Source organism: Stenella coeruleoalba, assembly GCF_951394435.1.
Source record: "Stenella coeruleoalba genome assembly, chromosome: 14".
In the NCBI taxonomy this organism is placed as follows: Eukaryota; Metazoa; Chordata; class Mammalia; order Artiodactyla; family Delphinidae; genus Stenella; species Stenella coeruleoalba.
In genome coordinates this window covers 64,229,073-64,255,041 of record NC_137160.1, presented here as the reverse complement: position 1 = coordinate 64,255,041, position 25,969 = coordinate 64,229,073, and the positions used below count along the sequence as shown (strand labels likewise).

Below are 25,969 nucleotides of genomic sequence, written 5' to 3'. Positions count from 1 at the left end.
AGGCCCAGATCCTCCCCGCAGCTCATCAGCATCACTCTGCCTCTGGACAGGACTTGCCTCAGTGCTCACACCTGTAAAGCAGTGAGAGGCACCGCTCACGGCACCACTCGCACCGCTCACAGCACCACGGGCAAGTTAGCGTGAGGACGGAACGCAATTAACCCTTTTGAGTGCTACCTGGGTGCTCAGCCTGCAGCAGGCGCTCAGAGGCAGCACTGGGGAAAGCCCTGGGGCAGCGTTTCCCAAACTTACAGGCAGGGCACTTTCTTCCAAAATCTGGGGACCCGTGTCCTGCAGAACACAGCCCAGGAGTGGCTGCAGCCAGATTCTGGAAGGAATGGAACTCCCGGCCTGGACCCTCAGCTCCAATGACCACCCCTCTTTTCCGAGGGGTTTGTCTTTAGTGCCACTGAGGAGGGATCTTTTGTCTTGAGTGTCATGGAGGTGCTCTAAGGAGGTGTTAGGACTGGAGTGGGACCCACAGTGGGAGCTTTGTAACCTTCCCCAAGCGAGCTCTCAAGGCTACAAAGTAATGAGAGCACACTGCTTTAACTTGTTTTATTATTTTTTAGGTATTTGGTAAGGCCAGCAGATCAGGAGATGATTGCCATCGAGAAGCTGGTTTGTTACAGTTCCCAAGTGGAGGAGGCATGACACCCCATGGTGCGGGAGGCCACATGGGAAAGCACCAGGGCTGGTCAGGAGGCAGAGAGAGAGGGGGAACTCTGGGCGGGAGCCTCTATCGTGGTTTCTGAGGGAAGGAACAGTGAGGTGGGGTGAGCAGGCTCAGGGTTGGCTGTTTGGAATAACTTCATGCTCTGGGGCACAGGAACCGTCCCTGGTTGTCTGGTACTTACTTGTCCTGGGTGACAGGGCAGGAGGGCAGTGGCCCAATGAGAGAGCCCCGTAGGGGAGGTGGTCAGGGGAGTGTGGACTCAGGAATGGTTAGTTTGCATTTGAAAAGTGTTACTGTCTCTAGGAACTGGCTGACCCTGGGAAGGCCTGTCCCTCCAAGGTCAGCAAGGCCCCAGATGTCAAGGCATCAGGATAGAGAATATAAAAGGCATGATTAATACACACAAAGTCCTATCTATGTTTTTGTTTTTGTTTTTCTTTTTTTTTTCTGGCTGCAACATGCAGCTTGTGGGACCTCAGTTCCCTTACCAGGGGTTGAACCCAGGCCACGCAATGAAAGCCCAGAATCCTAACCACTAGGCAACCAAGGAACTCCCACAAAGTCCTATCTTTGCATCTTCACAACACTTGGACTGGCACAATGCTCGTCTTTTGTTTCCAGATGAGGAAACTGAGGCACAGAGAGGGGAACTTGGCTGAAGTTGTGCAGTCAAGAGGAGGAGGATCTGGGATTCAGGTCTGAATCCCAACGCGGGTTGAATCCCAACCAAAGTCAGCTCCCCTCGGTTTGGCAAACTCTCTTGCCCACAACAGGAGTGCAGATAGGCACAACCATGTCGGGAACCCTGGTGGTATCTACTAAAACTAAACAGAAAGGGGACTTCCCTGGTGGTCCAGTGGTTAGGACTCTGCGCTTCCACTGCAGGGAGCACGGGTTCGATCCCTGGTTGGGGAACTAAGATCCCGCATGCTGCGTGGTGCGATGCGGCCAAAAAAAACACAACACTAAACGGAAACGTTCCCTGTCCTGGGTGTCTGTCCAGCAGAAACCAGAGCTCAGGTGCACCAACGACACAGGCAGGAATGCTCGCAGCAGTTCTCCTTGAAATAGCCAAAGATGAAAGCACCCGAATGGCTAGTAACAGGAGATGGATAAACTAACTGTGGCTATCCACACAGTGGCTTACACACAGCTGTGACAACGAATTAAACATTGCTGCACACACGGATGACTCACAATGTTTAACAAAAGAAGCAGAAACAAAAGAGGACACACTATCACTCCATTTATAGCTGACGTTCTACAGCAAAACTGATTAACCACAGAGTCCCACTTGGTTACTGTTGGGGGCTAAGAGGGTGTTACTGGCAGGAGAGGCGAATGAGGGAGCCTTCTGGGGTGATGGAAATGTTCTAAATCTTGGTCTGGGTAGAGGCTGCAGGGATATATATATATAAAATCATTGAGCCATACATGTAAGATTTGTGCACTTGACCATATGAGTTATACCTCAGTGAAGAGCAGCCACCTGCTCTAACTGCACATGTGGATTTCCGGGCTTCTGTTCTCAAGAAGGCCCTGTGCGGCTGGGATGCTGACGTTTGGGAAGATAAGGTCTGGCTGCTGGGCCCCAGCACCACCCTCCCACCGTGTCAGTGGGCTGATTTGCATGCCCTGTCGTGGTCCAGCAGCCTCCCCAGTGTGCCCTGAAGCACCTGGAGCACGCCCAGCGCAAGCCCAACAAGCGACTCCCACCTGCCTCCCTGCCTCTGGCCATGGCCTGGCAGCATCTGGCCCTCCTTCTGACTGGGGTCCTCCTAGCAGGTGAGACCTCCCTGGGCCTTGCTCACCCAGGGGTGGAGTGGGAAACAGCACACTGGCTCTGGAAGCCCCCTGTAAGGAAGCAAATCCATGTGGTCAGTGGGGAAGGTTTTGGAAGGGTCCTTGAGGTGGAGAGGAGAACCGGCCACAGGTGGCCCTGCCCCAGACTTGAGGCAAGTCACTTCTCTATGTGGGCCTCAGTTTCCCCATTTGTGAATGACCAGATTGCTAGGGTCCCTTTGGACTCTGACTCTTGGGGGTCTCAGAGACTCATCACCTTTTGAGTTTTTCAGAGGGGAAGCTGGTGTGGGCTGGTTCCTACCCCACAGGGCCTCAGGGACAAGCTAACCCTGAGAAGGTTCTTCAGCAGCCAGTGGCCGGAGGCTGAGCCAATGGGTAGTAACAGCTCAGGAGGCTTCTTGGGCGGTCATCAGTCTGTAGCCAGGGTTTGGACAAGCCAGTGTGACCAAAGTGATAGGGGTCTGAAGGGCAAGGGACGAGGGTGGGCAGCCCAGAGACCACCAGCACACCCTCTGAACTCTAGATCCTTAGCTGAACATGGCTCCTTGGGAACATGACACTAATGGGGGCTTAGGGGTCGCCAGCTCTGTGCCCCACCCAGTGACGATCCCATGGCACCGGGCTGTTAGCTTTTGGGAGAGGATTCTCCTGGGAGTCTGACCAAGACTTCGTGGGGCAGGGGCAGGAAGGAAGGGGCCCAGGCAAGACCTGAGTGTGTCTGTCTCTCTCAGCCTCCCAGCCAACCCTCACCCAGCCGGACACACTGCTGGTCTTCCCAGGCCAAGTGGCCCAACTCTCCTGCATGCTCAGCCCCCGCTATGCCACGGTCGGGGACTACGGCGTGTCTTGGTATCAGCAGCGGGCAGGCAGCGCCCCCCGCTTGCTCCTCCACTACCGCTCAGAGGAGGACAACCACCGCCCCCCTGACATCCCTGACCGATTCTCGGCAGCCACGGATGCAGCCCATAATGCCTGCATCCTGACCATCAGCCCCGTGCAGCCTGAAGACGCTGCGGATTATTACTGCTCCGTGGGCTACATACCCTAGGGGTGGGGTGTGGGATGAGTGCCTTCTGTCTGCCTCCCGTCTGCCTCCCACTTATGCTCCTGACCTTGGGACCCTCCCTTTCTCTGAGCCTTGATTTTCCTCCTTTGTAAAATGGGTTAATAATCAACATGTCAACAGTAACTATTCTGAGGGCCATGAGATCCTGGCTGAAAAAGTGACTGTGAGACGCAAGAGGGAAGAGATATGGGAACATATGTATATGTATAACTGATTCACTTCGTTATAAAGCAGAAACTAACACACCATTGTAAAGCAATTATACCCCAATAAAGATGTTAAAAAAAAAAAGCTCAATAAAAAAAAGAAAAAGAAAAAGTGACTGTGGTTGGTCTGGGAGTGTGGGGGTAGGGATTCTGGGGATTTTTGCAGAAGGGGAAGCACCTGAGACCCTTGGGTGGGGCCCCACCTCCCTACCAGCCTCCAGGGGGCTCAGAATGGTGGCTCTTGCCTTCCTGTGACTGGAGGAGCTGGAGTGAGAGAAAAAATAACCAGCCCTTGCTGGTCCCAGCTCTGCATGCCTGGTTGTGGTCCAACACACACAGGGTCAGTGGACTGGGTCCCTAGGAGCCCCTGCCTACTCCTGGATGGGGCTAGGAGGCACCTGAGGGCCAGGACGGAAGGTGCTGAAGACAGGTGGGCAGATGGCAGGGGGAGAATGGGCAGCAGCCATCCTTGGGTAGAGGGGCAAGTCTTGCCACCAGAAGCAGAAGTGAGCTCTGGGAGGGGGGTCGGGGGCTGAAGAACACACCCCGCTTCCCTCCCGGTTCCCCTAAGAGGCGCCACCTGAACGGAGGCCATCCCTCAGATGCAGAGGTGGGGTCCACAGAGGGTCCCGCCTAGGCTCCCAGCCATCTCCTGGGCCCTCTCCGGGCTCTCCTCATTTGTCTCTGCGGGGACGAGGTGAGCAAGCAGGACCAGAGCTCCCCAGGAAGGGAGGGGGAATTGCAGCAGGACCCCGGGCCTGCGCGGGGTAACGGGCTCCGCAGCCCTGAGCGCACCTGCCCTTCTCCCGGCGACACAGCCGCCTCAAGGCCTCTGGCCGGCCCCACCCCCAGGACAGGCGCCCAGGAGCCGGCCGCCCCTCCCGGCCTCAGTTTCCTCCTCTGCGCTCCCGCCAACGCCCGCCCAGCCGGGACGCGCTCGGGGACGGCCCGGAGCCCTGAGTCGACTGGACGACCCCTCCCGACCCCAGTCCTGCGACCCGGATCCCGGCGTCCAAGCGGAGACAAGCACTGCGCGGCGGGACCAGCGAGACACTGGCCTCCGCGCGGCCTAGAGCGGTCCCGGAAGTGCCGGGGAGGGGGCGGGGCTCGGGCGCTCGGGCAGCCGCGGGCTCCGCGTCAGCAGCCGCAGCCGAGCGAGGCCACGGCCGCGGGCAGGAGCAGCTCAGGTGCGGCCCCGCCCTGCTTGCCCGCGGCCCCGCCCCCGCTCAGGTGAGCGGCCCCGCCCCGGCCTAGGTGAGTGGCTCAGCGGCAGCCAGTGTGGCCACCTCTCCCTCCGGTGGCGTAGGTGGGGGCGGCCCCCGTCCGTGGAAGCAGGTGCGGGTCCGCGGCCGCTCGCTGGCCTCCAGCCAGGAGGCCCTGACTGGCCCGAGGGTCGGCCGGGTGCCCAGGCCCTGGGGGTCTCAGAAGGATGGAGTGACGGAGGCAGGAGGAGCCGGGGAAGGCCAGAGAGAGGTGGGAAGTGTGGGGTTCCAGACCTTTGGATTTTCGGTCCCAAAATATTTAAAACATCGTTGGTCACAGATAAAGTATCGCTAACTTTTTCAACACAGTGGAGACTTCAGCGTGTAGCTGGTACATAGTGGGAATGGAAAACCCCCGAGGAGGGAACCTCGGAAACACCAGGATTTAGCAGGTGGGTGGAGGCACAATATCCAGATACAGAGAAAGAGGGGTCAGAGGGCATGAAAATTTGGGGGGGAAAAGAAACCAAGGGGATGAAGTGGGGCGTGGGAGTGGGGTAGGTTGGCCAGCAACGTGGGTTAGTGAAGGGTGGGCTCGTATTGTCACATCGTCCAGTTTTTCATGAGAAAACCTACTGAGTTTTAAATATTGGCAGCTAAGTCAAACAAAAAGGAAAAGCCTGACTCTTTGAGAGTCAAACACAATGTGTCTGTGGCAGGATCCCCAGAGTGCCAATTTGCAGTCTCTGAAATGAAGGGTTTTGAGAGGGATGTCTTGGGGAGGCCTTCCAGAGGGGAGAGGAAGTGAGGACCCAGAAGAGAGGGCTTGGCTGTAAGGAGGTCATTAGATGCTGGAGCTGAAGTCCCAGCTGAAATTGGAAACTTGAAGTTTGTCTCCGTGCCAGACACAGTCGTATGATTTTCCTTGGCAACATTCAGCATCTTAGGAGGAGCTGGCAGAGGAGGTGGGTAGTTAGTGGCAGGGCAGGGAGGTGAGGAATGTGATGCTGGTCAGCGAGCTGGTTGAAGTGATGCCCATAGTTAGACCCACTGTAGTCTAAGCTAGATGGGGAAGGGGTGGACCAGGGTGAAAATGGGACGTGAGGTTTGAGGAGGTCGGGTGAGGCGGGGGGGAGTGGAGACTGTGGTTGTGAAGAGGAGTGGGAGTGATCACAGGCTTTTTTTAAAAAAAAATAAATTTATTTATTTATTTATGGCTGCATTGGGTCTTTGTTGCTGTGCACGGGCTTTCTCTAGTTGCCGCGAGTGGGGGCTACTCTTCGTTGAGGTGCACTGACCTCTCATTGCGGTGGCTTCTTTTGTTGCGGAGCATGGGCTCTAGGCACGCGCGCTTCAGTAGTTGTGGCGTGGGGGCTTCAGTAGTTGTGGCACATGGGCTTAGTTGCTCCGCGGCATGTGGGATCTTCCCGGACCAGGGCTTGAACCTACGACCCCTGCATTGGCAGGTGGATTCTCAACCACTGCACCACCAGGGCAGTCTGACACAGGCTTCTTGAGGATATTGCAGTTCTGTGCTTTTTTTCACACCTGGCCTTTCTACTGGCTGAAAATTCATTAAAAAAAAAATTCTAAATAGGAATGATTTCCATCATGACTATTCTGATTAATTTAGTATGTCTTTTTGAGGCAGTTCCTCTCTGACTTCAGTGTAAGGATGATAGTACCTTTGTATGGAGTCCTGAGGAGTACATGAGATATGCTTGTAAAAGGTCTAGCTGTGCCTTGCACACAGTAGTTGCTCAATAAACTCGAGTTGTCATCATTATGGTACCTGAAGAGTTTCCCTGGAGGTTGCATAGCAGTTTGTGGATGGGGTCCTGCGGGGCTCCCTCTGGGCCCCCACAGTGGGTTGGGGGGCTGAGTGGGGTGTTCTAGCCTCCTTCCTTGTCCCTCTGAAAATACCCCCTTCGACCGGAGCAGCTCTGCTTTTGTATGTTTCATTTATTCATATCTCCCAGGTAATTGACTTATTTGAATAAAGAGTACTTTTGGCAAAATAAAATAAAAGTGTGGGGCTTCCCTGGTGGCGCAGTGGTTGAGAATCTGCCTGCCGATGCAGGGGACACGGGTTCGAGCCCTGGTCTGGGAAGATCCCACATGCCGCGGAGCAACTAGGCCCGTGAGCCACAACTACTGAGCCTGCGCGTCTGGAGCCTGTGCTCTGCAACAAGAGAGGCCGCGACAGTGAGAGGCCTGCGCACCGCAATGAAGAGTGGCCCCCACTCGCCGCAACTAGAGAAAGCCCTCACACAGAAATGAAGACCCAACACAGCCAAAAATAATAAATAAATACATAAATAAAAATTAAAAAAAAAAATCCTTTAAAAAAAAAAGTGTGGTAAGCAGTTCTAACACAAACACAAATAACTTTTCCTCCATTCAATCATTTATTTATTCAATAAATGTGTGTGTAATGATTGAGTGGCTGTGCTGGGAGCTGGGGATTCCAATATGGCGGAGCCCCGGATTTGCCCTTGGGGAGCTCGCAGGCGGTGGTGGGGAAAGTCCTGCCATGACATTTGCCTTCCAGGTGGTGAGTGCTGTGATGGACATATGCCCCGTGCTCCACGGTCACCAAGGCCACGTGCCCAAGATTGTCAGAGTCTGAGGGTGCAGGGAAGAGGGGACATTTGAACTGAGTCTGGAAGGATGAGCAAGTGGCCATGTGAGAAGAGTGGGGACCAGTCAGGAGGAAGAAACAGCAGCATGTGTGAGTGGTGGAGCTGGAAGTTTGGGGATGTGTGGAAGGAGAAGCAGGCGACAGGGCCACATGGCCGGGTGTGGAGGACTTGGGCTGCTGCAAGCTCCTGAGAAGGGGGATGCCACGATTAGGACTGTGTTTGGGCGTTTGACCTTGGCATCCACGTAGAGAACGGGCTGGGGGGAGGGGGGAAGCTGGAGGTAGGCAGCCAGCGGGGAGGTGAGTCACACGGAGGCCTGAGCTGCCCAGTGGCAGCGAGGAGAGAGGGAGAGACCCCTTCAGTAAAAACGGGAAGTGGACAGGACGGGGTGTGCCGGCGGGAATGAGAAGGGCTGACTCCCAGGGCTCTGGCTGGGGCTCTGGGCTGGAGGCCTGCAGCCGACCGACCGTAGGAGTGTGCGCTCTCTTTCCCAACAAGACCCCAGCCCCAACCTCCTCTGGTAGCTGGAGTCTTGCCCCTTTTTCAGAATGTCTCCACTTCCTGTCCTTGCCCACCTTTCTGGACACCCTGAGCCTTTAGAGTCTGGACACCACAGTGTGTCATTGTCTGTCTGTCTTCCTTGCAGTTGTTTCTGGTAAGTCAGACTTGTCTCTTAACTCAGTAAGGACCATCTCAAGGGCAGGATTGTGTCTTTGGTTATATCTGCCTTAGACTCTGGCACCTACTAGGTGCTTGACTTGCTGACTTGACAGTGTCTCTTGTTTTCTTTTCAGAATCTGAGAGCAGTAAGTGTGTCCCAAAGAGAAACAGTCACTAGGGGTGAGCCCGGACCCACAATGGATATTCCCCCGGCAGCCAAGCTGGGTGAGGCCTTCGTGTTTGAGGATGGGTTGGAGATGCAGACAAACCTTTTCCCGGAGGAGGACCCGGGGGACCCTTTTCTTCAGGAAAGGGGTTTAGCACAGATGGCTGTCATCTACAAGGAGATCCCTCTGGGGGAGCAGGACGATTATGAGGGGAATATCAGTCTGTGCTCAAGCCCCATCCAGCATCAGAGCATCCCCCCAGGAGACAGACCCCAGGACGATGAGCCGTCCAGCCCAACCTTCCTCCAGAAATCAGACCTGAGTATGTGCCAGATAACCCACAGCGAGGAAGCGTCTGGTAAGCCCGATGGGGAGACGGCGGGCAGGGGGGACTCGGGACCCAAGGGGCCTCACAGGACTGCACAGCCAGCCAAGCCCTACGCGTGTCGCGAGTGCGGCAAGGCCTTCAGCCAGAGCTCACACCTGCTCAGGCACCTGGTGATCCACACGGGGGAGAAGCCCTACGAGTGCTGTGAGTGCGGCAAGGCCTTCAGCCAGAGCTCGCACCTGCTGCGGCACCAGGCCATCCACACGGGGGAGAAGCCCTACGAGTGCAGGGAGTGCGGCAAGGCCTTCCGCCAGAGCTCTGCACTCGCGCAACACCAGAAGACCCACACCGGGAAGAGGCCGTACGCGTGCAGGGAGTGCGGCAAGGACTTCAGTCGGAGCTCGAGCCTCCGGAAGCACGAGCGCATCCACACCGGGGAGAAGCCCTATCAATGTAAGGAGTGCGGGAAATCCTTCAACCAGAGTTCGGGCCTGAGCCAGCACCGGAAGATCCACACGCTGAAGAAACCGCACGAGTGCGAGCTCTGTGGGAAGGCCTTCTGCCACCGGTCCCACCTCATCCGGCACCAGAGGATCCACACAGGCAAGAAGCCGTATGCATGCGAGGAGTGCGGGAAGGCCTTCAGCCAGAGCTCCAACCTCATCGAGCACCGCAAGACGCACACGGGCGAGAAGCCTTACAAGTGCCACAAGTGCGGCAAGGCCTTCAGCCAGAGCTCCTCGCTCATCGAGCACCAGCGCATCCACACCGGCGAAAAGCCCTACGAGTGTGGCCAGTGCGGCAAGGCCTTCTGCCATAGCTCGGCCCTCATCCAGCACCAGCGCATCCACACGGGCCGGAAGCCCTACGTGTGTAATGAGTGCGGCAAGGCCTTCCGGCACCGCTCGGCCCTCATCGAGCACTACAAGACCCACACGCGGGAGAGGCCCTACGAGTGCAACCGCTGCGGCAAGGCCTTCCGGGGCAGCTCGCACCTCATCCGCCACCAGAAGGTCCATGCGGGGGACAAGCTCTAGAGGAGGGGCTGGTGCCACGGCCCGTGCCTCTGCCAGCTGGAGCCTGGCCCCCCGCTCATCTGTGAGGCCTGCCCGCCTCCCCAGACCAGTGCCTCCTGGAAATGCCCGCCCACCCTGGTGGCAGGGTCTGGCCCCCCGTCTGCGGCCCTGGCCCAGCAGGGGGACTGGGTAGGGTGGGGAGGGAGGCCAAGGGCCGGGGCACCAGGGCAGAGCTGGCTCTCAGTTGTCTCGTGCTCACCTGTGACCCAATGGGGTTTAGTTTTGCCCTCTATTCGCTTTTTCCAGAATCCAGAAGAAGAATAAACGTCAGAGGGAGAAAGTGGAGTTAAACCCATGAAAATGTCAGATGAGCTCTAACATCAGGCACTTTTAGAAGAAGTAACCGTGTTCGCGGTCCAATCAACTGAAGGAAAATGGATCCAAAGTAGACGCGTCAGCAGCCCACCTCGGGCACTGGTGGGGACGGCCAGCTCAGGTGACAGAGCAGAGGGAGGGTCTGGAGGACTCATCTTGGGTGTGGGGGTAAGGCCCCCTTGTGCTCTCTCAGCCCTTGACGTGGGTTAGCTGAGGGCGGTTCTGGCCGGCAGCTCTTCCAGGAGGTGGAGGCGTGGTCCTGGAGGCCGGCAGAAGGTGCAGCCTGGCTCTGGCTCAGCCCGGGCAAAGGCTCACTGCCCACCCGGGGGTAACCCTCCACCAGACCTAGGGCCCCAACCACAGTGTGCCTTGGACATCATCGGGGCCCGTCTCTGGTCGGTGCTTTGCAGCCTCCCCTCCACCCTCCAGTGCAAGGGGATAGAAGGTGATTCGGTCAGGTCTGGGTTCAAGTTCCAGTTCTGGCCCCTCCCTCACCTTGGTGACCCCTTCCGTGAGGTGGGCATATTGGGACTGGCCACATTCCCCTAAGGGCTGGCGCAAGGCTCCTGTTCAGAGTGGGACCACGCATGAACGTGCTTTGTCGGCTGGCGATTGAGGATGGAGACCCACAGTGACCGCTGCCCCACCTGCAGGGGAGGTGCATCCCTGTCTGGTTCCCGACATGGCAGGGCCCCCCCCTTCAGCCAGGCTTTCCCTCCCTCCCTCCCTCCAGCTTGTGTCCTGGGTGCGGCGCCCTGGGCACGGCGCCCTGGGCAGGACACTTCCTGCACGCCATCCCCGCAGCGGCAGTGTGTCTGCGTCCTGTCCTTCTCTCTGTCCTCCCCACTGGGGGTTGTTTAATGGGGACCATTGTCTGCGTCCTGCCCTGACCAGTTCAGTTGGGCATCCCCAGAGGTGGGGCTCCGACAGTGGCATGTTTTTAAAGCTCCCCAGGTGATTAGAAGGTTCCCCTGCATAGCAGGCTGTGAGCCCATGCTGGCTCCCAGGCAGCCCCAGCATCTCCCAGATGGCATCGTCCAGAGCAGAGCTTGAAGGTGGCCATCCTGTCTCAGATCTCTGCCCACCACCCCAGGGATGGGCTCAGGCAGTGCCGTGTCTGGCTGGTTGGTAAGCGTTTGTCCCAGGCCTTTGTGTGTCCACGAGGATCTTTAGTTCTGGCTCCCCGGGCTCCTCAGAGCTAGTGTGGGGAGTTCGCAGTCAGAGCTATTTTGAAGCTTTCTGAGTCTCTGGCTGAAATCCCACGAACCCATCATGGTCACACTAGTTATTTCAGCTTATGAGAAGCTCAGCTGGGCAGCTGTGTATAGTTTAGATGAATGAAAATGGGAAAGCCATAGTGGTTACTTCTTAAGTGGAACTTGGTAGGCCAGAGATGGTAAAACGACAGGTCTGTTGGGCTGGGAAGATCGGCTCTGTCCAGCTCCTCTCTGCTGTGTGAGTCTGTGGAGCATTGAACCAGCTCTCCAGGCCCCAGCAGAGCCTCTGCATGAGCAGGTGGACCAGCCCGACCGGGCAGTGCCAGGCACTGTCTGCAGGCAGCCTGCACGGATGGTCTTCGGTCACCAGTGAGAGTACTGACACCCCTGCTCAGTGCAGGTGGGACATTATCCCCCCAAGATCTACCTCCTCACCCCCTGCTGTCCCCGCATTTGGCCTCAGCCTTGCCAGTTGTCTGCTTCCTACCTTTGATGTCTGTCCCTGCACACTGTGCACCAGCCAAATTTTTTTTTTCAGGCATCACTTTGCACATGTCACCACTCTCCTTAAAACCAACCTTCAGGGGTCTTCTGCACGTAAACCCCCATTTTAGCCAGCCTGGGTTACCCGCGCGAGCAAGCGTCTCGGTGTTCCCACCACGCCCAGATGCACCCCACTCACGCCCAGCTTCTCAGCTCATTTATGCTGTTCTCACATTTTTGAATATGCACTTTTTCTCTTCCTCCCCCACATTCCCCTTTCTTCCTTTTGACTATGTAACATGGAGATTAAGACCCCCTTTCTGAAGGGTTGACAGACTCTCACAAAACCATGGTCAGACCAGGCAGGTACTTTCTTTGTAGGAAGTGTGAGCAGAACCTTGTTCTTTCAGTTCAAATTCTTTCACTGATTTCTTATGTATTTTTATTTTTTAATTTTTTTTATTTTTATTTTTTGCGGTACACGGGCCTCTCACTGTTGTGGCCTCTCCCGTTGCGGAACACAGGCTCCGGACACTCAGGCTCAGCGGCCATGGTTCACGGGCCCAGCCGCTCCGCGGCATGTGGGATCTTCCCGGACCAGGGCACGAACCTGCGTCCCCTGCATCGGCAGGCAGACACTCAACCATTGCGCCACCAGGGAAGCCCTGTATTTTTAAATCTTTTCATTTATTTAGGTTCTCAAACAGTGTGATGTTATAAGAGATCATCTTGGTAATATTTTAATCATCCTTGAGTTTAGTTGTTTGTTTTTGTTTTATTGTCTTACATTTTTTCCTTCTTCTAGTTGTTGAGTGTTGCAAAGGTCCAGTTCTTGGTTCTGTTTACTAATTGAATTGTTTGTCAAAGTACATGTATTCTGCTCTTTTCTTTCTTTTTTTTTTTGACTTAATACTTTACATTTCTTAAGATTATTTAGATACAGTTAATCATTTTTAATATTTCTAGTAAATGGGGGTACTTTAGCCTATGATTTTTTTCTTACAGTGAGAGCTTTTTCTGCACTCCGTAATGTTGACATGTGTTGTCTTTTGCTGTTGTCCTTAGGACTTTCCCTTTGGCCCAACTATTATTATTGTTACTGTTATTATTAATTTAATATTTCCCAGTGATGACTGCTGAGGTTATGGCTTTTACTTCTTATGGTACATAGTGGTGTCAGCATTTCTAAGTGTCCATAGAACTTCTCTGGGCCTGAATATATTATCAGTTTTTATAAGACATTTGTGTACCCTCAAGAAACGTGTTTTTACTCCATCAGTTCTATTTGTTAAATCAGTTTTTATGTTACTTTATTCAAATCCATACTCTCTCTAACTTTACTTCAGAGTTCTTAACCTGGGGTCCAAGGACTGCCTGGGAGTCCATGAGCATGCAGGGGTTTCAGAGGTCATGGATGCCGGGCATTGAACAAAGCTGTGTGGATATGTGCGTGCATAAATTATTCTGGGAGGGGGGTCTGTAGCACTCACTACATTTTGGAAGGGCTCTGTGACCCCAAAGTAGGTAAGAACACTCATTTACCTAGTCAAATCACAGTCTGATTTTGTGTTTTTTTCTTTACGTATTTCTATTTTGCTTTAATTTCTGTTTCTTTTTTATGTATGTTGTTGCTTTGTGAGTCGTGCAGTTATCTTCTTAATAGGCAGGGTACAAATGATCAAGTAATTACCATGTTTGGGGCATATATGTTTAATAGTGACATATCGAAAAACTGTGCCTTTTAGTGCCCTCTTTGCCTCTTTTAATGCTTCTAGCTTCAACTTCTCTTTTCCAAATATCATAATGGAAGCCCCTTGCTTTTTTTGAATTTGCATTTGCATGAGAGTTTATTTAGCTCGGCATTTTATTTTTAAAATTTGTGTACATATTTTGCTATATATCTGTAACTTATAAACAGCAAATTGTTGGATTTTGTTTTCTGATTCTTTCTGTAATTCTTCTCATATAAGTTCTATTATTAACATTATTGTTTAGAGTAAGGCATAAATTATCTTCATCTTAATATTTTAATATATATTAACTCATTTAACCCCAAAAGGTCATGCTCATCTCCCCCCCACCGCCGTCTCTATGAGTTATTATCCATGTGTAGAGCATCACTTCTGGGTAGACTAGAGGTCTGCCATTGGGCACACCTGCTCCTCCTGGTCTTCATCAGTGCCAGGCTCTGTCCTGAGCCCCTCTTGCAGCCACATCCTCTCGCTTCAGTGTCCTTGGCTGTGATGTGGAGGAATGATGTTACCTCACAGCCTCGTGGGGCTTGGAAGACTAAGGAGTGCAAACCTGTGTGGAAAACTGAAGGTGTAGGTGATTATTACGCTCTCAGTATTGTGAAATATTCCTTTGATTTTCTGTTCTTCTTAATCCCAAAGTTTGTTCAACATAACTTAGAACACTACATTGTGCTTTACTTCTTAGAAATAATATGCGGTGCAGCAAAGAGCTAGACGTCAGGCCCACCCTCCCTGAGGGAACCCACACAGTCATGTGAAAGAGAGGTGGGGACCCTGATCTTGTGCCCCTCTCCCCATCACCTGTCTGTCCCAGGATGGTCCCCTCAACTTTCCCCTTTCTCCCCTGACTCCTCCCGTGGTGGAGGCAGAGGCTCCAGAAGATGGTCACTCTGGCCACTCCTGTTGCAGGTGGGAACCGGAGGCCAGTGGTTTACCACAGGTGCAGTGGTTTAGTGTCAGATCTACCGGCAGCCACGGGGAGGAACAGTTCAGATGTGATGCTGGAGCCGCAGCCTGCTGCTGCCGGGACTTCTTAGAGGCCACAGTGGGTTCAGTCACCACGGGCCGAGGTGGAAACCAAATGGCCTCTCTGCTCAGAGTCGCTCTGCTCTTGGGGCCAAGCGGATGCTCACCAGCATCACACATGTCTGGATGTATTTGCCATCGACTGACACCCACCTTACAGGGGGTGGGGAAAGGCACCCCCCTTCTTTTGGGGGAACCCCCTCTTCAGTATCTGATAACCAGGAAACCCAGTCAGGAGGTGGCCTGGGGAGTGTGGAGTGCGGTGTCTTGAGATGGACCATCCCTCCTGCACCACAGGCCAGACGCTCTCCCAGTGGCCAGGATGCCGGTGGGGCCGTGTGCTGGAGACCCTCCCATGTCCCACCCCCCGCCCCCATCTGCACTGGTGGGCATCTTCCTCTGTCACTCACCTTCCTCGGCTCCTGCTCGCTGGGAGGTCTCTGCCCTCTGGGGTCCAGAGCACCAGCTTGAAAGGCTCTCCCCACACCTTTCAATCCCTGCTCCCGGTGCTGCCACCCTCAGCCAGGCCAGCTCTTCTTGCAGAGATGACAGGAGCACCTCTGTCCTCCCCAGCCCTCACTTGGGTCTTCCAGCTCCTGGACCCCAGAACTGAGAGGGGGTCATGAGCAGCCACAAACGAATGCGCTCCCTACATAATCCTCACGTGGCCTCATCTGGAAGAGGGAGCAGCAGCACTGCATGGCTCTTCTCCCGGGACCACAGGCACCCCCAGAGCGAAGAGCTGTCCTGGGCACGTGGTCGGAGGTGGTGAGGGGGCCAGTTCCCCTCCTGGAGGCTGGTGGGGCCTCATGGGGTTTTATGAACTGGAGCCTCTACCTCCTGCCGGCGGCCCATCCGCATTCCCAACGTGGGCCTCGCTTCCGCCATCCTCCCTTCTACCCGCTGTGCCCTGGAGGGGAGTGGCCTGCAGGTGTCATGGGCAGCTGCGTCCCCCGCTCCACCAGCACTGCCTCGTGAGCTGGCAGCTTCTTCCTGAGTGCCAGCTGCGCTCTTCAGCCTCTTTCTGTCGCCCGTTGTTTCCTCTGGTCTCGCTGATCACAACCAGGGTCTGAAGACCCCTCCTTCTCTACCTTCTCATACACCTATCCCCCCAAGTCCTGCCCACAATGTCCCTAATGCCACCCCCTCCTCTCATCTCACTGCACAGCCCCCTCCCTGGCCACCCACCCCCGGCCTTTCTCTCCACCTCAGCCAGAGTGATCCTTCTGCCCCGCAGCCTGATGGGGTCAGCCTCTTCCACAAACACCCACCCTGGTTTCCATGGAAACTGGTGTCAAGATGCTTCCCGATGATCGGACACCTCCTCCCCACCAGGAGCTCCTGTGTTCCGAGCAGGCCTTCATCCTCAGGGGACCCTTTCCCATCTGTAGAAAGAGCCTGGGCCAAAGACGGTGGGGTTCTCGCCCAGGGTCAGCAATTCTGAGAGGGCCAGGCCCCCTGATCCAACCTGCCCCAGCCCTGTGCTGCGTCCTGGGTGTCAGATGCAGTAGAGCTGGGGAAGGAGGCTGAGTTTAGGGTCAGGGCCAGCACTTCAGTTAGTGGAGACTGAGAAGAGAGAAAGGGTCCAGGAGAGGGTCACCCTCTTTTTTCTTTTAATCAACATATAGTTGATTTATAATGTTGTGTTCGTTTCAGGTGTACAGCAAAGTGATTCAGATAGATAGGTATAGATAGATTCTCATTCAGATTCTTTTCCATTATAGATTATTACAAGATATTGAATTTAGTTCCCTGTGCTCTACAGTAGGTCCTTGTTGTTTATCTATTTTATATATAATAGTGTGTACCTCTTAATCCCAAATTCCCAATTTATCCCTCCCCGCCTTTCCCCTTTGGTAACTATAAGTTTGTTTTCTATGTCTGTGAGTCTATTTCTGTTTTGTAAATAAGTTCATTTGTATCATTTTCTTGATTCCGCATATAAGTGATATCATATGGTATTTGTCTTTCTCATTCTGAATTACTTCACTTAGCATGATCATCTCTAGGTCTGTCCACGTTGCTGCAAATGGCATTATTTCATTCTTTTTATGGCTGATATTCCATTATGTATACACACCACATCTTCTTTATCCATTCAGTTATCTTCAACCATTGCCTTCCAGCAGGGGGGCATCCAGTGGGGTTGATCTAATTGAAGGTTTCCTACCACTCTAGCCCTTTGCTGGGTGTCAGGCCAAATGACCTGAGTTTGTGACCAACGGTTGAGAAGCCTATTGTCCTGTGGCCACTCAGAAGCTGTGACCCACACTCCTGGGCTGCATCCTGTGCCCCACTGAGCTTACTTAGCTAAACTGGGACTCCTGTTCCTTATCTTACATGTGGAAAATCACCTCGAAAAAGCCAACTCCAACCTCCTTGGTAATAGTTTGTCCGGGAATGTTGGTTGTAACTACTGCAGGCCACACCTCCACTGCCACCTCACCTCCCATGAGATTTCTCCTATGAAAAGCCCTCAAACAGACTGAGGGGTGGTCATTTTTGAAAAACATGACATTGGGGTCACCCTTGGGAGGCCACCCCGAAGCAGTAGTTCTGCCCTTTAAGCTGTCGTGAGGCGGGTGGGGAGAGGACAGGATTTCGTCCCCTCCTGACACTTGGAAGCAGGAAATGTTTGGGGGGACAGAGAGTTGAGTGTCCAGCCTCACTCTCACCGGATGTGGGCTCTGGGAGAGGTGAGGGTAAAGGAAAACTGGTTCCCTCCTTGCTGACCTGTAACACAGCCTGTACATGCCTGCAGTGTTTGCAAGAGTGTTTGTATTTAGTCCTAAGTGGTCACAGCTTCTGGGTCCTTCGGAAATTGATTTCTTTTATACATCCCTGGACAGGCTTCTCTAGCTTCACTGTCCTGGGAGCAAATCTCACTAATCCTGGGAGCCCTTGCCCTGCAGGTTGCTGGTTGGAGGGGAGAACTTCTGCATCCTTCTGTGTCACCTCTCCCCAGCAGCCATCCCAAAGGAGCTGCCTGTGTTCTCACTGCTGATCCACCCCTCTGGTTTCACCCCAGTGTGGATGGGGCCGACCTGTTGGGTCCCCACCTCCTCCTGCTGTTCCCTGTGGCCGCTGGCTGTTAGCATGTGCAGGACGGGGACCTGGAGCATCACCCATCAGAGCCCAGAGGATGGGGAGTGGAGACGAGGAGTGAGCCCCGGAGTTTCGAGGGACCAGAGGCAGAATACTGGACTGTGTTCTCCAGGGAAGGCAGTTTTCGCAAAAAATCGTCAATAAGGCGACCCCAAACCATCAGCCTTATCTGTTGCAGAGGAGTGGATTTCTCCCTTTGGCTAATGGCGGTTGATTTCTACCTGGCCCAGGGTATTTATGTTTGAATTACAATCTTACCCCCCTTTGCGCCTCCAGGGATCTGGAAAACAGGCCTGGGCTAGACAGAAGCTTTCTAGAAGATTCACTATTGAAGGGATTCAAAGAAAAAAGCCTTTGGTGGTCAGCGATCTGTGGGGTATTGGGGGGGGGGGTCAAGTGCTAAGTGTAATGGCTTAGCTATTTTTACGGGACCAGATTCTTTGTGTCCATAGCGCAGCTGTCCAAAAGGCTTAAACAACCAGAGGTTTGCAGCAAAGAGAGGGTTTATCCGCAAGGCAGCCAATGAGGAGATCAGAGAACACTCTCAAATCTGCCTCCCTGAAAGCAAGGGGCTGGGTGTTTACGGGATGTGTGGGGAGCGCAGGGGAAAATGATTAGAAAAAGGAGCAGGGACTGTGGTTCTGCGCAGGTGTAACCAACTCCCGGCCTCTGCACGCTCACAGCACGATCTGGGGGCGGACTTTTCACGGAGCGGACCCTCGCGCACGCCCAGTGGGAGGGTCAGGGGTCCCATCCAGTCTTAGCCTGTTCAGCTCCAACTAGATGCAGCTGACGACTCTGAGTTTCTAGAAAACAACCCGGAAGATATTTTATCATTTGGGCTACGTGCTTGGAGTACATGCAGGTCTTAAAACGGCCTTGATTAGTGACGGCAGGTGGAATGGATTTGACTAATCATGACCCACAGTTTCGCTATCTCAGGGGCTACCCTCATCCCCCACCTATCCTACCATAGGTGGGGGCATAGGACGCTGAGATCTGGGACATACTTACGCTAAACAGTCAGTCAGGGTTACTGAGCAGACCTGGGGCCATCCTCACGCCAATCATTGGCTCCTGTGCCCAATAAAAGGGAAAGAATGCGGGAAAACAGGGAGGCGGTTTCTGGGCCTTGAGCTTTCCTCCAGCACCCTCTTCTGGCAGAGCCAGGCATTGCACGCGCTGACCAAACCTCGGTGTCCGGCTCGGAGGCCCCATCCTTGTCCCAGAGATCTCACCCTCTCCCCAAAATGAGGGACACCTGCTCCCAAGAGTCGTATCCACAGCCAACTGTGTTAATTCCTCCTGAAATTCAGTCACAGTGCCACTGAATATTCTGCTAACCTCCAACAACTCCTACATAAAGTAACGCTGAGAAGAAAAGAGAACGTGGTTGATAAATACACAATAAGGAGCAAAGAAAAAAAACGCAAAGTCACCGCCGTCCTCCTTTTTCATCGCTCATGAATAGGGTTGCCAGATAAAATACAGGATGCCCGCACAGTGATAATTTTTTAATATAAGTATGTCCCCAATATTACAGGGGACGTACTTAAACTACTACTTGTTGTTTTTCTGAAATTCAAACCTAATCTACCTTCTTTTTTACAAGTGTTGTGGGGCAGTCCGCAGCCTGGATGGGATCGGGCGGTCTCTGGCGCCCTCTAGCGTTGAAAGGTCTCAGCCTGGTGTTTTGGGGTAGGTGGCATTTGTGATGATGTGACCAGGTGAATATGATCGTCCTTTATGAGGAAGCACGTTTGGAGCTTGTTAGCTGAGGGACCAGAGCAATCAGCCTGCACCCGTGCCCCCAGCCATCCATTTCTCCTTGGAAAATAGGAAGATGTCACGTAGACCTGGAGCTGGGTGGAGAGGGTGCCCTGTGTTCTTGCTGCACCTACTTGGAGTGGAGGTGCCATCAAGTTGTGCTGGGCGGGTGGGGGAAGGGAGGAAACAGGTCATTTCATGGGTGAAATGTTACAGACTCTCACTGCTCTTGCCAAGTTTTGGTAGACTTCCTTGAATAAATATTTCATTTTTTGTATGCCCTTAGGTCCATTTCCAGAGACTTTAAAGATATAGAGGTTTAAAGATATTTAAAGACTTTAAATATTTATATACAAAGATAATATTATTTCTTAAAATTTATACATAAATTTAAAATTAATATATAAAACATATGCATATATAATTATAAATACACAATTATAAATATATAACTATATATATTATAAATTCATAATAGAAAACAAACATTATAAATATATAATTATAAACATAAATAAATATATTATAAGTATATAATTATAAACACAAACATATTTGTATATTATAAATATATGATTATAAACATATATTTAAATATTATTATAAATATGTAAATTAAAAAATAATTTTCACCACTTTTGCTAGAGGCGGGTCTGCGGAACTCTTTGTGTTGCTGTTCCAGAAGTGGAACTCTCCCTCTCCAAACTGGCTTTTGAAATGACCAGGAAAGAAGTGAAATGTATAAGAATTGGGAAGATAGCAGCAAAATTGTCATTCTTCACAGATGATATGTTTAAGTATGTAGCAAGTCCCACAGAATGCAGATAAATTAACAAAACCTATAAAAAAGTGTAGCAAATTTCAAATGCAAAAACTTACTGTATCTCTATTAACAGCAAATGGAGAATAACATTTAAGGATACATTTTACAATTCATTAAAAATATCAGTTTCCTAGGGATGAATCTAAAGAGATGCCCAAGTCATTTGTTTATAGGGAAAACTCTACATACAACTTTATTGAGAATATTAAAACCTATTAATGGGAGGGAGAGAGAGAGAGGATATCCATGGATTGAAAGTTCAATGTGGTAAAGATGCCAGTTTCCCCCAAATTGATTGGCAAATTCCCCCAGAACTGGTTCAAGGTGCAGAATTCCTGTACCTTTTTTAGGGAGCAGAAGCCAAAGAGCTGATTCTAATTAAGAGACGCTCAGATCCTCTTGACAGAGAGGAGAGCTCTCCTTCGTCCTGGCCACCTGGGCAGTTTCAAGGTCATGGCCAGAAGGACTTGGTTCGCTGCGTCGCCCACTCAGAATTCTCCCTCTCTGTCTGAAGAGGCGACCTTGGTGGGGGGGGTCCCCCCCATGGGCACACCCGTCCCCATGTATGGGTATGGGTAAAAACACTGTGTAATCCAGTCAATGGAATATTATTCAGCAATAAAAATAAATGAGCTTAAGTTATAAAAAGATACAGAGGAACATGTAATGTGTATTAATAAATGAAAGAAGCCAATCTGAAAATGCTACCAACTGTCTGATTCCAACTATATGACATTCTGAAAAAGGCAAAATTATGGAGACAATAAAAAGGTCATTGGTTGCCGGGGTTTGGGGGTAAGGAGGGAAATACTCTGTATGATACTCAAGGATAAATACATGTCATACATTTGTCCAAACCCATAGAATGTAAACTATGAATTCTGGATGATTATGATGTGTCAATGTAGGTCCATCAGTTGTAATAAATGCAGGAGAGATTGATAATAAAGGAGGTTATGCACGTGTGGGGGCAGGGCACGTGTGGGGGCAGTATGTGGGAAATCTCCATGTCTTCTGCTCAATTTTGCTGTGAACCTAAAACTGCTCTAAAAAATAGTGTTTTTTAAAAAATCAATTGACCATGGATGTATGTTTTTATTTCTCACTCTCAGTGCTGTTGCACTGATCCATATGTTTATCCTTATTCCAATACCACACTGTTTTGGTTACTGTTGCTCTTGGTAAATTGGGAACTGTGCTTCTTATAATTAGGATCTACCCACCCACCCAACTATTCAACCATCCATTCACCCATCCAACTACTAACCTACCCTCAAACACACCAATCCACCTACTCAAATACCCATCGATCAATCAACCACCCATCTCTCCATCCATTTACCCACCCACCCAACTATCCATCTATACATCCATCCATCCATCCATCTCTTCCTTCCTTCCTTCATTCAAACTGTTTACTGAGAACCTTGAAGTTACCACGCACTACACTGGGGATGAGATTCAGGGCCTGCAGACCCAGGAAGAGGCCACATCCCTTGGGAGCAGCATCTTTTCCTTTGTCAGTGAGGGTCCTGGAAGGGGGAGGTGAGATCCCATGGGGTCGGGCCCTCCAGGATTCCAGGACCCCGGATGGGGCTTGGGGAGGATGTGGGGAGGCAGCCATGGGGCAGTATCAAGCCCAGGTGGGGCTGGGAAGGGGAGAGGGCTGGGAGGGGTGGGGGCCTCTGCTACCCGCTCCTGCGAGCTGCACAAACATCCGACTACAGCCCTGAAACTGCCCTGTCCCATCGTCCCGGGCCACACCTGGCCCTGTTTGTCACCAGTCCCACGCCCCGCTGACCATGGGCTAAGCTTCTCTTCCCCTTACTTCTCCCCTTTTGTCACCCTGAGTTCTGTTTAGGTCAAAGTTAGGGTTAGCTTTGCCTGGGGATTTCCAGGGTTGACCAGCAGGGCCACCAGAGCTGGGGAGGTGACCCACTCCATCCCCTTCCCACCTCGGGCCTCACTGCCCCCAGGCCTGGGGCCTCCCTGCTCAGCCCCTTCATCCAGGAATCTGACAGTTTTCCTATAGTTTCTGGCCCGCAGGGCCCCTCACCCAGCACTCCCTGAGCAGAGGGAAAGGCTGGGGCCCAGAGAGGGGAATCATCTTGCCCAAGGTCACACAGCATGTCAGAGGCCGGCCCTAGGCAAGATCCCAGGAGGTGACAGCAGTGGCTGGGGTAGGTGAGAGTCACCATGGTCCAGGCACCTCACAGGCATCGTCTCCTTTAATCCCCAGGCCCACCCTTTGGGGGAGAGACTTGTTATCACTTCCTGTACAGATGGGATGAGGAAACAGCCCACAGAAGGAAGCAAATGGCCCAAGGTCAAAGGCTGAGAAGGGCTGCAGGTGAGGGGGACCCTCCTTGTCCACCCTGGGGTCTGGGCTCCCCCAGGCCCTTTGCCACCAGCCCTCCCTCCTTCCAGCCATGGGGTGGGGGTGGCCACTGGGTCCACTCTCGGGCCTCCTTTCTGTTCCCCTGACTCGGGTCGGGGCTGGGGGGTGATGGGGGGAAGTTGCCCACAGGAGGGGTCTGGGGCCCGGCAGAGGGCAGCTCTCCATCCGGGTGCCCCTGTGTGGCCTATTTCCTGTCCCTCAGAGGGGAGGCCCCAGGTTGGGAGGGGGAACACCGGGGACTGGCTCTGTCTCGCTCTCTGGGCTGTTAATCATTTTGGGCCTCGGTTTTCCTACCTGTGAATGGGACGGTGATGCTGGCTGTGAGCCCCACGGAATCCGGAAGTGGCTCAGCTGGGTAACTCGTGTTGCATGTTTCGTAAATGGTTCAGGACAGTAGGCCCTCAGTAGCCTCAGGGCGCAGCTGCCTTTTGGAATCTCAGATCTGGTCAGGACTGAGGCCTTCAGGGCATCTGCCCCCTGCCTCACCTCTTCTGAGCCCCGTCCCTGTCCCTCTGCTGGGCTCCGGGGCTCGGGACACTCCGGCCAACCAGCCGGCCTCACTGTGTGCGGCACAGAGAACCGTCCTCCATGGAGAACTCCCGGCCCACCCCCCCGCCATGGGCTCTGGGCTGGGCAGGGGCGAGTTTCCCTGTCTTAGCTTCACCTCCAGGACGCGACTTGGGCCCACAGGGGCAGTGAGGGGCGATGGGAGTGAACACTGGCTGATGAGCTGACTGATCAGTGCTGGGGTGAGGGCCATACTCCCCCAGGCTCTCGGGCATTCGCCCCCCAGGTACTGCACGGCTCATGTGTCAGGTGATGCGATGTTATGGCTGTGGCCTGTGGCCTGGCTCCCGGCGTCCCTGGGCTGGGGGATCTACTGGCAGTGTCCCCTGAGAACGAGCTGGTGGAGTCAACCCTGTGGAAGTGATTTGTTGTCTTTGGGGGTGAACTCAGGAAACTGGCTGGGTGCTTGTCCCCCATCTCCCCTCCCATCAGGACCTTGGAGCCCTGGAATGTCCTGGGAAACTCTCTGATTGGAGAAGGACAGGGGAGGAGAGGAGAGAATGGGAGGGTCAGCCTGGAGGGTGGATCGGGGAGGCCTGTAACTGTGGGTGGGGGTGAGGTGGGGAGTCAGGTCATCCACAGGGCAGGAGGCAGCTGGCCTTACCACGCTGGCCCATCTGTCACACCTCTTGCTCTCTCTTTGACCTCAGCGTATCGACCAAGCACAGGGCAGACTGGGCAGGGAACAGGGCACCCAGTGTCCAAAGGCCCCTCCTTCCATGGTGAAGTAGGCACGTTCCAGGTCTGACTTTGGCCTTGACTGGGCCAGGCCTGCCTTGCCCGGGACATGAGTAGCTGAGAGCCCCACACAGGCCAGGCCCCCAGGAGGCCCGAGGGAGGCTTTTTGGATGGATGGATTGATGGATGATGGGTAGATGGATGGATGGGTGGATGGATGGGTGGACAGACAGATGGACAGATAGATGGACAGACAGATGGATGAGTGACTGACCAATCTGAGGTCCTGTCCATTGGGGAAGGACCGCATGAGGCCTCTTGGGGGACATCTGTGCTCTGGGCTCCTCATTATTACCCCAGACCCAGGGCTCCCAGTGCAGTGATTGTGAGGGTCCCCATTTCTCCCCCTTCCCCGTCCTTGGCCCAGTCCCTCCCCCAGAAGAGTCCCAGGTGTGGGGACAGCAGGGAAGGTGTGACTGCAGTGCCCCATGTCCAGCCCTGGCCAGCCCTGCCCCCCGGGCTCCTCTGAGCCCCGAGTGTCTGGCTGTGTCCCACGTCAGCCGCAGCTGCGCGCCTGGCGTTTAGAGAGGCCCCTGGGGACCACGAGGAGGGGGTACGACCTGCACAGACACAGATTCTGGAACAGAAGATGCCCCTTCTGTTGGTTGACTGACGTGATCTCTGCCAGGCTCAGGCCTGGGCGCAGGGGCTTGGGCAGCCTGGGTGCTGTGACGCAGGTCCCTTCTCCAGGGGAGTTGGTGGAAGCTTCCAGAACTGGAGCCACTCCTCCCCCCAGCCTGGGGAGAGGGAGGCACCTGCTTCCCCGGGCTGGGCCGGTCGGCGTTTCCCGGCTATTTTGGGCGTCAGGGCCTCTTGGTTTCACCAGGCCAGCTGCGCAGGGGTGAGGGTGGGGCCCATGGGGAGCCCAGGGGTGCTGGCCTGAGGCTGGCTGGGCCCGAACAGGCCGATGCTAATGGCAGCAACAGTCAACCTCAGAGACCAGTAAACGTCCAGTTTCCATCTGACCATCCCTCGTGGACCCCAGGGAGCGAGTTTCCACTATCACCAGCCCGGCTGCATGGAGGGGACACAGGCCCCAAGCCGCCAACCCAGAGTCAGGGCTGTCCTGCCCCCTGGCCCCCTCCAGGCTCAGCCGTGGCCCCTTGTGAGGCCCAGTCGGGCACCCTCAGGCCTCACCCTGGTTGGTTTCTCCAGGGCACGAGCCCGTCCTGCACGACACCACTCCCTCTCTATAGGCTGCTTCCCTGTGCCCACAGGAGCCCCAGCAGAGCTGTGTTGCCACCGCCGAGGTCCCCACACATCGTAGGTGCTCAGGAAAGGGCTGCTGAGTGGTGGCTTTGCCCCGGGCAGTGACCACAGCAGGCCTCATCCACGAAGGGCCTTGTCCACACTAGCGCTGAGCTGGAGGCCCTGTGTGACCAGAGACCCTGCGGGTGGGCTCACCAGGCTGCTCTGGGGTCCCACCTTCCCTTGGAGAGCCGCTCTCGGCCGGCCCACAGCAGCCTTTCCATCCTCCTTAGGGAGCCTGTTTGGGGTCTGGCTGAGGCTTCCTCCTTCCTCCCAGCACAATCTGGAGGCCCCAGCATGTCCCCAGGAGGCCGGGCCCTGGGCGGGCAGGGATTACCCATCCTGGTGAGGACCGGAGGGGGATCCAGACTCTGGTGCCCAGCACAGCCCGGGCACAGAGAATGCTCAGTGGACGCCAGCCCTGACGTGACATGTCCCCAGGCCAGGTGCTGAGGAGCAGAAGGGACCTGGGGGGTTGAGTGGCCACAGGAAGAGAGTGTCACCCTGACCTGTGTGGAAACACACGCATTGCGGTGCCCTGGTGAGTTGTGCTGACCATTAACTACTCTGTCCCCGGAGTGGACAGAGGGTGTCTGATGACCCAGCCCCTCCCCTGGCCTCTGTCCTGGTTGCCCCAGACAGTCTCCCTGATTCTTTCCTGTCACCTCCTCTCCCCTCCCCCAGGGCCCCAGCAGTCACCTT

The 25,969-nt window shown here is 53.9% G+C and overlaps 2 protein-coding genes across 2 annotated transcripts; both read left to right on the top strand.

The window, feature by feature from the left end:
• Nucleotides 1-2,412: 2,412 nt before the first annotated feature.
• Nucleotides 2,413-3,633, top strand: VPREB3 (V-set pre-B cell surrogate light chain 3; the record flags this gene model as incomplete). The annotated part of the gene is made up of 2 exons (XM_079942679.1): nucleotides 2,413-2,461; nucleotides 3,211-3,633. 2 exons carry the CDS (start codon nucleotides 2,413-2,415, stop codon nucleotides 3,525-3,527), a joined length of 366 nt encoding a protein of 121 aa, XP_079798805.1. The 3' UTR covers nucleotides 3,528-3,633.
• A 1,299-nt stretch (nucleotides 3,634-4,932) lies between these two features.
• ZNF70 (zinc finger protein 70) lies at nucleotides 4,933-13,918 on the top strand. The gene is made up of 2 exons (XM_079942481.1): nucleotides 4,933-4,981; nucleotides 8,390-13,918. The coding sequence occupies exon 2, from the start codon at nucleotides 8,453-8,455 to the stop codon at nucleotides 9,785-9,787; it is 1,335 nt and encodes a 444-aa protein (XP_079798607.1). The 5' UTR covers nucleotides 4,933-4,981; nucleotides 8,390-8,452; the 3' UTR covers nucleotides 9,788-13,918.
• The last annotated feature ends 12,051 nt before the right edge of the window (nucleotides 13,919-25,969 follow it).

Excerpts from the sequence above, each read along its gene's own strand:
- ZNF70 (XM_079942481.1), top strand. The coding sequence starts at position 8,453 with ATGGATATTCCCCCGGCAGCCAAGCTGGGTGAGGCCTTCGTGTTTGAG.